This window comes from Lithobates pipiens, unplaced genomic scaffold (assembly GCF_037356315.1).
Source record: "Lithobates pipiens isolate NorthernLeopardFrog02 unplaced genomic scaffold, aLitPip1_a1.2 Scaffold_23, whole genome shotgun sequence".
NCBI classification, from domain to species: domain Eukaryota; kingdom Metazoa; phylum Chordata; class Amphibia; order Anura; family Ranidae; genus Lithobates; species Lithobates pipiens.
Window position 1 is genome coordinate 230,670,068 of NW_027507785.1, and position 12,898 is coordinate 230,682,965.

Here is a 12,898-nt window from a genome sequence, read left to right on the forward strand (position 1 = left end):
AGCAGGTAGATGTCTAGCAGCAGGACTGGGTTATTGCAAGCTGACGGAGGCTGAGTGCAATATATCTGACCATGTCTGTAGTAAAGGTTGCACAAAGTTCAGTTTACATGATGCCTGTCTGACAAGAGACTGCACTGCATTAATACACTCCACTAAAACCTGTTGAGAACATGCTGAATAGTGCTCAAGGAAATAAGCCAAGTCATCCTCCAATAACCATACCTGTGATTCCACCTGAGTCATACTGGAGGAGGGAGAAAAGTCATCACTGCGTTTTAGTAGTACTGGAAAAAGCCAATTCCACACAGACTTGAATCAAAGGCTGAACATCTCCAAACACACTGCCCTGATCAACTAGGGAATGAGCAAGATGCATACATTCTAATAGTTGATCTCTGGCCCACTCCTTCGGTAACCGTCGGCAGTATTCATTTTCCTCTATCACTAGCAAAGAAAAATATATAACCTCCATTGGATGCATCTTACGACAAACGGCAGAACCAAGATGGCTTCCCTGTGCAACCACTTCTGGTATTATGTTAGGGACCGACCTGGGTATACTCTGTGGAATGCCACAGAGTATAACCAGCACAGGTAAATTGTAAATAATATAATTTAATAAAAGATAACTGGATAAGACAAAGAAAACGCACTTCCAATATAGTAACACAATCAGTGAACCAAACAAACTGAACACACAATAAATGACAGCGTAAATCAAATATATACGGAGATTTGGATAACCAGATTGTAATCATAACAGAGCCAGGGTCATACACAGGAGATCAGGCAAGGGAGCTGGGAACAAGGCAGGACAGGGAGAGGGAACCAGGAGACAGAACGAGCAGGTAGGAAGGGATCAGATTGCAGGTTTGGGATCAGGGTCCAGGAACAGGAGATGAGATGCAGGCTTCAGGACCACAGATCAGGGCCACATAGAGAAAATACAAAGGCAATGAGTAACAGCATGTAGCAGGTTCAACCACTTGCCAACCAGCCACCGTTGTTATATGGCGGCGGGTCGGCATGTTCCCCCAAATCGCCGTAGGCGTACGTTGGCTCCTTTAAGTAGTCATAGCAGGCGCGTACGCCCACTGTACGGCGGGGGCCCAATGAGCATGTCCGCCGCCCACCCACAATGTCCGCTGGCCACTTGCGATTGTGGGAACAAAATCCAGAAAGGGGATCTGTCAATGTAAACACAGATCCCCATTCTGACAGGGGAGTTAGAGAGAGATCTGCTGTTCCTAGTGATTAGGAACAGTGATCTCTCTCCTCCAGTCAGCCCAGCCCCCATACAGTTAGAAACACTCCCAGGAAACGCCCTAGCGTTAACCCCTTCCCTGCCAGTGACATTTATACAGTAATCAGTAATCTCTGCTGGGGTTTTTTTTCGCCTTCCTCTGGATCAATTGTGGGCATAAAATTGGGTGTTTGGATTGTACGATTATTTTTTATTTTATTTATTTGTTTTTAAGGTTGAACTGGATGGACTTGTGTCTTTTTTCAACCTGACTAACTATGTAATCTCTGGCTATTTTTAGCTCTGATCGCTGTATAAATGTCAATGGTCCCAAAAAAGTGTCAAAAGCTTCCGATCTGTTCGCCGCAATGTCGCAGTCATGCTAAAAAAATCGCAGATCACCGCCATTACTAGTAAAAAAAAAAAAAAAAATGCCATAAATATATCCCATTTTGTAGATGCTATAATAAATGTGGAAAAATTATTGCTCTAACCTGTGAAAAAAAGAATACAAAAGCTGCTACATACGAATGTGACAAAATTCATGTATAAAGGAAAATAATGTAGCGCTGAACAATTAAAGCAGTACTAATATACTGTAAATAGTGTGAACGCTGTGCTCATAACAAACACAATACTATAATAGTCGCCGCCTAACAAGTGAAACATGCAAAAGTCCATAAAGGCTAAATGTAAAAATAAGTCTATTCCAATGATTGAGTCTGTCCCAGACACAATGGTTCAAAACATGGAAAAGCGGAGGATGATCTGATGGACATCTGAAGACAACAACATCAAACAGGTGTATTAAAGGTGGGTACTCTTACCAGAGCCAATGGACCTGCGTGTGGACAACACCAGGTCAACCGAGCATGAACAGATAGATCTTCGATCTTACAGGAACTATGTGGCAGGTCACAGATGATCCTTCAACCAATAGGGACCAATCTACAATATCCTCAGGTCCTCTTGTCCACTCTTGATACGATCCAAGGGTAAAAAATGGACACCAGACAATGAATCACCCAAAAGGTGTCAAAAAAAACTCAGAGCAGATGATATGTAAAACAAAAAAACAAAAAGGAACAAAGACTTCCAATGGTGTAGGTCAAAAAACAAGTTGGCTGTTTACTTGCATAAAAGTAGCATCCAAATAAAAATAAATAAAAATAGTGATCACGATATTAAAAGCAATATGGGGAACATAGAAACCAACCCCTACGCGTTTCGTTCCAGGGGACTTCTACTGGGGCATCTAACATATAACACCTCCATCAATAACTAGTAAAAGGGAATTCATTGATAGGGGAGGACTAGTCCTATTCCTTTATAACTTTTGCACAAACAATCTCGTATTGCCTTTTTTTTTTTTTTTTTATTACCAAAAATACAGTGGCGCAAAAAAGTATTTAGTCAGCCACCAATTGTGCAAGTTCTCCCACTTAAAAAGATGTGAGAGGCCTGTAATTGTCACCATAGGTATACCTCAACTATGAGAGACAAAATGTTGAAACAAATCCAAACAATCGCACTGTCTGATTTTTGAAAGAATTTATTTGCAAATTATGCTGGAAAATAAATATTTTTTCAATATCAAAAGTTCATCTCAATACTTTGTTATATATCCTTTGTTGGCAATGACAGAGGTCAAACGTTTTCTGTAAGTCTTTACAAGGTTGTCACACACTGTTGCTGGTATGTTGGCCCATTCCTCCATGCAGATCTCCTCTAGAGCAGTGATGTTTTGGGGCTGTCGCTGGGCAATACAGACTTTCAACTCCCTCCAAAGGTTTTCTATGGGGTTGAGATCTGGAGACTGGCTAGGCCACTCCAGGACCTTGAAATGCTTTTTACAAAGCCACTCCTTCGTTGCCCGGGCGGTGTTTGGGATCATTGTAATGCTGAAACACCCAGCCACGTTTCATCTTCAATGCCCTCGCTGATGGGAGGAGGTTTGCACTCAAAATCTCACGATACATGGCCCCATTCATTCTTTCATGTATACAGATCAGTTGTCCTGTTCCCTTTGCAGAGAAACAGCCCCAAAGCATCATGTTGCCACTCCCATGCTTCACAGTAGGTATGGTGTTCTTTGGTTGCAACTCGGCATTCTCTCTCCTCCAAACAGGACGAGTTGTGCTTCTATGAAACAGTTATACTTTGGTTTCATCTGAGCATATGACATTCTTCCAATCCTCTTCTGGATCATCCAAATGCTCTCTAGTAAATCTCAGACGGGCCCAGACATGTACTGGCTTAAGCAGGGGGACACATCTGGCACTGCAGCATCTGAGTCCCTGGTGGTGTAGTGTGTTACTGATGGTAGCCTGTTACGTTGGTCCCAGCTCTCTGCAGGTCATTCACTAGGCCCCCCCGTGTGGTTCTGGGATTTTTGTTCACTGTTCTTGTGATCATTTTGACCCCATGGGGTGATATCTTGCGTGGAGGCCCAGATTGAGATTATCAGTGGTCTTGTATGTCTTCCTTTTTCTAATTATTGCTCCCACAGTTGATTTCTTCACACCAAGCTGCTTGCCTATTGCAGATTCAGTCTTCCCAGCCTGGTGCAGGTCTACAATTTTGTTTCTGGTGTCCTTCGACAGCTCTTTGGTCTTCACCATAGTGGAGTTTGGAGTGTGACTGTTTGAGGTCGTGGACAGGTGTCTTTTATACTCATAACAAGTTCAAACAGGTGCCATTAATACAGGTAATGAGTGGAGGACAGAGGAGCCTCTTAAAGAAGAAGATACAGGTCTGTGAGAGCCAGAAATTTTGCTTGTTTGTAGGTGACTAAATACTTACTTTCCACCATAATTTGCAAATAAATTCTTTCAAAAATCAGACAATGTGATTTTCTGGATTTGTTTCCACATTTTGTCTCTCATAGTTGAGGTATACCTATGATGCCAATTACAGGCCCCTCTCATCTTTTTAAGTGGGAGAACTTGCACAATTGGTGGCTTACTAAATACTTTTTTGCCCCACTCTATGTAGAAGAATACATATTGACTTAAACTGATTTAGGAAAGAGATTTTTTTTTTTGGGGGGGGGGGGGAGGTTTGGGGATATTTATTATAGCAAAAAGTAAAACATATTGTGTTTTTTTTTTTTCAAAATTGTCCCTTTTTTTGTTTAAAGCACAAAAAATAAAAACTGCAGAGGTGATCAAATACCATCAAAAGAAAGCTCTATTTGTGGGGAAAAAGGGATGTTGATTTTTGTGTGGTACAGTGGCGCACGACCACGCAATTGTCAGTTAAAATGACGCAGTGCCTTATTGCAAAAAATGGCCTGGTCATTAAAAGAGGGAAAATCTTCCGGTCTGTAAGTGGTTAAATATACTTCCTGAAATCAGCATCAGGTGATGCCTGGATTGCAGGAGATGATGTCAGCTTCTGACTGCTGAGAGATACCCGCTGGTGAACACCAGAACTCCAGCCTAAAGATCTCAGAGCCACAGTTCCACCAGCAGGTGAATCCTTTCCTGACACAAAGTCAGCATGATTTATCCCTTTCATTCACTACATTTTGGTCCTCGGTTGCCTGTTTTTTTTGGGGGGGGGGATTTTTGTGCTTCTGTAGAAGAGCTTGGACAGCACATCCAGAAACACCTACTGTATGTTCCTGGAAATGTCTGTATGTGAGACACCTTGTTGAATGCAGCAAGATCACCCTGTAGCGTGCTGTGTTCAAACATTCATTGTTTTACACTGTCTTCAGTGCTCTTCGATTGAAAGATCATGGCTTTTCCTCATCCATTTTCATCCCTTCTGCACAGCCGATTCTGTATTGAAACCTATTTATTATCTTGTAGATCATTAGCACCTATATTGTATGTTTTGTTAAATTATGGCACTGAACCATATGCCTAGGAGAATTGATGCCATGGATGGACACGCCAAATATTGAATTTAATTAGGTTTTTCTCTGTTTATGCACTTTGTATGTTATTAACCAATAAAGAATAACAATTTCATGAAAATTTTCTAAACATCCTCATTTTTACAGCGTTTTTCTCAAGTGTATTAAAATCTTTTTTTTTTGTAAATATTTAATGTAGAGTTTGTTTTCTAAAGAGAGAGTGCTGCAGAAGCTGTTCGTCTTCAGACTCTCTCTCTCTGATTAAAACTGCGTACACTCTTATCTAAACAGTGCAGGCAGGTAAGGACATGGGCCATTCATTCTGTTGTGTTTGTAATTTAAGCTAACTTTTTGTGGAGCATGAGAGAGAACCACACCTACAGAATGACTGACATTCACAACCCTTCTCCAGCCATATTTACATTCATGTCTTAGAATTTTCCATCATTTTAATCAGTATTTGGATGTTCCCTTCTTGGGGTTGTGTATGACACTGTAAAGTACCTCGGTTTTCTGTTCTTTTTTTGCCAATTTTTTTTGTATAATATCTCTTTAAAAGCATGTCCTTCCCTTCAGTTAAAATCTTTTGTATTGAAAACATGAGCTTCTGTAGCAAGCCAGCTTAGTTTTCTGTACGGAAAGCAGTTGGCAGTGCAGAAATCTATTGACTTGTTCCATCTTTAGAACTGTTTCGTAATCAGACTGACAGAAATCTATGTCATCAATAATGTGATTTTCAGAAAGACTATAGTACTTCCATTTGGCTCAGTCCTTAGCTATTCTGTGTCCTGAGCTCACTGTGTAGAGATGTTTGTATGCATTTTAACAAAGGATAGGTTAATCAGTGTATTAAAAATATCAAATATTATTATACTGTTCTTTATTGGGCAAAATCCTTACCATTTTTTTTTTTAAGTAGGTGATGTTTGTATATAGGTTTTGTGGGCTTGCAGCAATAGAAAATACAGCTGATAAGGAGACCAGTATAGGCTGGCTGTATAATGCTTTAACCACAGGCATTAAAGGTGTTTAGATAATTATCATAAAATGAATGTTTAAGCACCCATTTTAGAACGTTGTAAATTAATTTGTATGCAGCAGTGCTAATTTTGTTGTTTTAGAATGGCATAATAGCAAACTGATTGCTTTAAGAAGTGAACTATAATCTTTTAAACATGTTGGTGTGAAAGTCCTATTAGTGTCTTCTAATGTATTAAAAACCTTGCTTTTATGTATAGTTTGTAATTATGTTAATAAATGTAGCCATAATTGCTAATTACATATGTACATTTTGCTTTCTGTTTAGTTGTGTTGCAGAATATTTTGCCTTGCTAAGACTTATTCTATATTAAAGGTCTACCAGACAGGGTTATGGTAAAGTGATTCTAAAGGCAGATATTTTTATCTTAATGCATTCTATGCTAAAAAAAAAAAAACTTGTGCAGCAGCCCACCTAATACTTACCTGAGCCCCATCTCAATCCAGCGATGTTGCACAAAAAGCCTGTCCGGTGACTCTCCATCATTGGCTGAGACAATAGCGGGCACCATTGGCTCCCGCTGCTGTCAATCAAAGTCAGTGAGCCAATGAAGAGAGCAAGAGGGGGCTGGGCTGAGCCGCGGCTACGTCTCTGAATGGACGCACAGAGCAGCTAGGGTGCCCCCATAGTAATCTGCTTGCTTTAAGGGTGGTCGGCAGGAGGGAGGTGACACGAGAGCCAGTGGGGGACCTGAGAAGAGGAGGATCTGGGCTACTGTGTGCAGAGCCATTAGACCCCTTTCACACTGAGGCGGTTTTCAGACGCTTTAGTGCTAGAAATAGCCTCTGAAAACCGCCTCCCTTTCATTGCAGTGTGTCTTGGGAGAAAAGTTCTGTAAGCAGCATCTTTGAGGTGGTTTGGGTGCTCTGTAAACAGCGCTCCCAAAACGCCTGCCCATTGTAATGAATGAGCAGCACTTCCAAATCGGCTGAAAAACGATTTGAAAGCGCCGCAAAATTAAAATTTTTACCAATTTTTGGGGGGTAAAAAGCACCCTGCTAGTGGCCGAAAAGCACCGCTAAAATGAGTAGTGCTTTAGCGCTAATGGCCGGGCACTGCAAGTGTAAAAGGGGTCTTACACAGAGCAGGCAAATATAACATATTTGTTATTTTAGAAAAAAACAAAAACAAAACTTCAGGTCTGGTATGGATATTAAGGGGAACCCCGCGTCAAATTAAAAAAAAAATTGACGTGGGGTTCCCCCTAAAAATCCATACCAGACCCTTTATCCGAGCACGCAACCTGGCAGGCCGCAGGAAAAGAGGGGGGGACGAGAAAGCATCCTCCCAATGTTAAGGGCATGTGGCCTGGTACGGTTCAGGAGGGAGGGGGGGCCGCTCTCTTGTCCCCCCCTCTTTTCCTGCGGCCTGCCAGGTTGCGTGCTCGGATAAAGGGTCTGGTATGGATTTTTAGGGGGAACCCCACGTCAATTTTTTTTTAAATTTGATGCGGGGTTCCCCTTAATATCCATACCAGACCTGAAGGGTCTGGTTATGGATATTTAGGGGGAACCCCACGTCAAATTTTTTCTTAAATTTGAGGCAGGGTTCCCCTTAATATCCATACCACACCTGAAGGGCCTGGTAATTGAATTTGGGGGACCCCCACGCTTTTTTTTTTATTTATTTTTTTATCAATGACTTTCAATGAGTGTTCTCTGTATTACGGAGCCGACAATTCATTATAGCTGCGAGTGATTTTAAAGGACTTTTTTTCCTGCATAAATGACACTTTGTGCAGGGACAGTTCTAAGCACGGGAAACATGCGCCCCTTCACAGGCATACTATAGACAACCCCCCCCCCACGAAATTTAAAGGAATATTACACTTTTATTGTTTCACTTTAATCATTATTAAAATCACTGCTCCCGAAAAAACGGCCGTTTTTAAAACTTTTTTTTGCATTGATACATGTCCCCTGGGGCAGGACCCGGGTCCCCAAACACTTTTTAGGACAGTAACTTGCAGAATCTTTTCTCTCTGTCAAATCTTTTTTCTCTGTCGAATATTTTCTCTATATAATCTTGGACTAATAGAGGTAAGGTTAGGCACATTCGACCACAGGTTCTATAGACACATTGTTGTCAGAGTCATGTCGAATCTCCTATATCGAACTGTTGTAACAATGAAAACGAAAATAAAGCATTTATTTATGTCGGATCTTTTGTTTTTCGGATTTTGTGCTTTCATTATCGTTTGTCAAAACGAAAATAGCTGAAATTCGGACGAAAATGCATTCGGACGAAAACGAATGCACATGTCTATTGCTAACTATAAGAAAAATATATCACTTTGAAGGCAGGCTAATTCAGCAAACTGTGACTAACTGCAACAGTTTTTTTTTATATACTGAATTCCCCCTGCCTTACTGTTCACAAACCCCTTGCTAAAACTATTTTTAAGGTTTCTAACTGAAGACTAAGATAAAAAATAACTGTGAGCAGACAGGTGCTTTAATGCAGAAGAAACGTGCATTTTTTTTCTGCATGTTATTTCACCAATCAGATGGTTTGTGATCTAATTGGTAGCAGTGAGCACTGATACTTGTATGCATCAAACCCACCATATGTGAGACAGCAAGGAGCCTACAGAGGGTTTGTTGGTAACGGTAACACTCTTCTGCATCACAAATGGACAAAATGATTACATTTCACTGGAGTGTACCTTTATTAGTTGGGTTGTGCAGGCTTTAAAACTTGAACGTTCCTATTGCATTCAGAATGTCATTCTATGCCAACAAAAGTAATGCGGTTTTTGTTTTATTTTTAGACTAAATTAGGTGACCAAGGAAATCTCAGTGACCTAGTAAACCTAATCTTAGCAGCAGCAGATGGTAATAAAGATGGACATGTGTCGCTACCAGAGGCCAAGTCTGCCTGGGCACTTCTACAGCTAAATGAATTTCTACTGATGGTGATCTTGCAGGACAAGGAGCACACGCCAAAGCTACTTGGTTTCTGTGGTGATTTGTACATAACAGAGCGTGTGCAATACACCTCACTCTATGGAATAAGTCTACCTTGGATCATCGAAGTATTTGTTCCACAAGGACTACGAAAACGCATGGATCAGTGGTTCACTCCATCATGGCCAAGGAAAGCTAAGATAGTCATAGGTCTTCTAGAGTTTGTAGAAGACATTTTCCATGGACCCTATGGAAATTTTCTTATGTGTGACATAAGTGCCAAAAACTTTGGTTACAATGAGAAATATGACTTGAAAGTGGTTGATATGAGAAACATCGTCCCAGAAATGAACTTGAAAGAATTAATCAAAGACCGACCTTGTGAAGTTGATGCTGACTGTGTTTATGGTAATGACTGCAGCACTGTGTGTGACCAAAGCAAAAAGAGATGCACAGCAGACATAACCCAACCAAATTTAGCAAAAATATGCCTGTTGGTAAAAGACTACCTGCTTCGGGGTACCCCTTCCGAAATCCAAGACGAGCTAGAGAAACAGATCTACTCATGCATTGCCCTAAAAGCTGCTACAAATAACATGGAGATGCAACATTCATTAATTTTAAACAACCTAAAAGCCCTTTTATGGAAGAAGATATCCCATACTAATGATTCGTAACACCCAATGTCTCCATTCCATCAGCCACTATCAGATAAAAGCACTTGTGTGTTATGTCTACATTATTTTATACAAGCTTCTTTTTTTTTTTTATCAAAATGTTGAATCATTTGGTTTGGGAAAATGTTGGAAAATTAAATAAGATAGTATTCCTCTTTTGATGGCATCTATGTGTCAGTTTCAGAAAAGAAACTGTTAATATGTAAATGCACATTGTCATTACACCATTGGCATCCCATTGATTCTTGTTCTTCTGCAGTGGTTGGTGGACTGGGACTGTCTTTGTATTGCAGGACATTGGTAAAAACGTGTCTTTCATCTGGACTCGCCTCATTCTCTACTTTCAGGATGTTTCAATGCTGTGAAAATTTGCCTCCTAAACTTCTAATGGTGGAACTGAAGGCATTTTTATACAATTGACTATTATAATTTAATTTTTTAAGAACGCTGGCCAAAATACCACTCCTGCCATAGTGTGGTTGAATAAAAGCTGCTGTTTTAATGTGTGGAACTAAAACAAAAAACTCAAGTTTACTGATACGTTAGCATGGAGAATTTGCACACTCTTATTCAGAACATAAGTAAACGCTAACTTGTCATTAAAATGTTGACTGTCAAATGAGTGGTTAAGATGGTGTTAAGTTGTGATTGCAATTTTTTTTTTGTATGATCATGCTATGTTCCATAAGAGCTTCCTTAAAAAGGTAGAACTGTGGGATTTCTCTGTCCTGTCAAATCTACTTTAGAAAAATGGTAGTCGGCTCTGGATTCTATGGGTGGCACTTCCTCTTTTTCTTTTCTCCTATATAATACTGCCATTTTTACACGCAGCCTAAGTATTCACTAGCTATCTTGCAAAGTCATCTGTCAATGTATGAAGAGGCCAATCCAACCAAAATGGATATTTCAGTTTTTGAGCAAAAAAAGAGAAAAAAATAAGAAAACAAACTTTAAAGGTTGCCACTATAATCCTAAATAGGAAAGAAGAATGGTCTCGTAGTATATTTAAAAAAAAAATCATTTATTTTGATCACATTAAAACACATATAATGGGGAAAAAAGGGGTGTTTATAATATGAACATATCTGAAAGGGTTCACTGTCTCATACAAGAAAACAGATAAGGAAGCTGAGATAAGGAAGTAGCATGGATGGCCTGTGGGGCTGGGAAGCCGGGTAGTCCTAGAAGATTCCTTCTGGCTTCGAGGCCAAGCGTACAAAACTTCAATATCAGCGACAATTGATCACTACGCATTTCACCTTAAGCGTCTTCAGGAGATCCTATTGGTACTAAGAAATATATTATAATCACTATTGAGTTCTTATATAAATATGTCATATTGGATTGTTAAGCATCATTCAAAAGAAATATTCAGAGACCATCATCTAAATAGAAAATATTTCATTTTTACAGTTGTATATTACTCAAAAATAAAGAGTATATGTATGTATGCCTAGAGGCGATTCAGTTCGCATTGTCCGCTATACAAGTATTTCATTCATTCATTCATATGTACAGTATAGAAAACATAAAATGCATGCAGTAAAGCAGGACAAAAATCACAGTAAGCAGGAAAACGGGGAACTAACCAGATAAGGTAAAAAGGAGCGCTCAAAGGATAGAAGAAAATTAGAATTGATATATTAAATGGAATTAATATGTTGTTTAAATTGCAAGTACAATATAGGCTGTTCAAGCTTCGTCTCCTACTAATTTGAATCTCTTAATAAATTAGACTAAAATAAATATGGAATGTAATTGATGGTAAATACCGTATAATTTGAGATATACATATTTTATATACTCTGTAACTATGTAGACGTAGGTCTTGGAAATAATGTCAGCAGTAAAGTAAATCTGATGCTATGTTTTTGCCATTTTCTTTTTCCAAAATTTTTTCCATTTACATATTTTCATATTTCCTTTATATATCATAATTAATATACTTTTTTATTTCTTTATATTTTTTTATATTTTCTTTGTAATTTTTATCTTGTCTGGCAGGCTGCCATTTACTTGGATTAAGGCTCCTCAATAGAAGCTGTTTTCTTCTATCCTTTGAGGTCTCCTTTTTGCCCCATCAGGTTATTTCCCTGTTTTCCTGCTCCATGTTGTTGCACAGCGATATGAATTGGGCCCCTTCTCTCCCTCCCTTTTTGTGATGGTATGTACATCCATTGAGGTTTTTCTTACTGTGATTTTGCAATTTTTTTATTCTTTTTGTATTGTATGTTTTTTTTCTATGTTTTCTATACTGTTGCATAAAAAACTCTACTCTATACTATATATATATATATATATATATATATATATATATATATATATACTCTTTATTTTTGACTAATATACAACTGTAAAAATTAAATATTTTCTATGTAGATGACGGTCTCTGAATATATCTTTTGAATGATGCTTAACAATCCAGTATGATACATTTATATATGAACTCAATAGTGATTATGATATATTTCTTGCACCAATAGGATCTCCTGAAGAAGCTAAAGGCGAAACGTGTAGCGATCCATTGGTGCTGATATTGAAGTTTTGTATGTTTGGCCTCAAAGCCAGAAGGAATTGTCTAGGACTACCTGGCTTCCCAGTCCCACAGGCTATCCATACGACTAACTTGTTTCAGCTTCCTTACCTGTTTTTTTATATGAGATAGTGTACCCTTTCATATATCTTAATTTGTGTGTATATATAGCCCTTTTTCCCCCATTATATGTATTTTTAATGTGATCAAAATAAATTATATATTTTTACATGAACATTCTTCTTTCTTATCCAGGATTATAGTCGCAACTGTACGTTTTCTTCTTTTTTTTTTTTTCTGTTTTTGCTCCATTATCATTGGATGGGTGCCACGTTCTGCAATATATCTCAAATCCCCTTTTTTGTGATACTTCAACTTTTGCTAGATGCTAAAATAAATTGAGATAGAGTAAGATTTTAAGGTAACAACCGAGTTTGGAATTCTGGTAGTGAAATTTCTTTTATAATGTCAGTCCCCAAGAGGTAGAAATGATTCTTAGGTGGTTTATCTCATCTTCTAACTCTAAAAGGGACATATTTAGTTATAAGGTTATGCTGAAGAATTCGACTTACTGACAATTTACCAATACCTACTACAATTATGATTTACTTGCCACATTGTCGGTGTGGGTTTTTTCA

At 38.8% G+C, this 12,898-nt stretch overlaps 1 protein-coding gene across 6 annotated transcripts in view; it reads left to right on the plus strand.

The window, feature by feature from the left end:
• The window catches only part of DIPK1A (divergent protein kinase domain 1A), a 233,511-nt gene extending 223,165 nt beyond the window's left edge, over positions 1–10,346 (plus strand). For all 6 annotated transcript variants that reach the window (XM_077452912.1, XM_077452908.1, XM_077452909.1 and 3 more), the window contains one exon: positions 8,915–10,346. In XM_077452912.1, coding sequence (XP_077309038.1) covers positions 8,915–9,727 — 813 coding nt within the window. In that variant the 3' untranslated portion in view covers positions 9,728–10,346. The remainder of the gene's footprint in view (positions 1–8,914) is intronic.
• Positions 10,347–12,898: the final 2,552 nt, after the last annotated feature.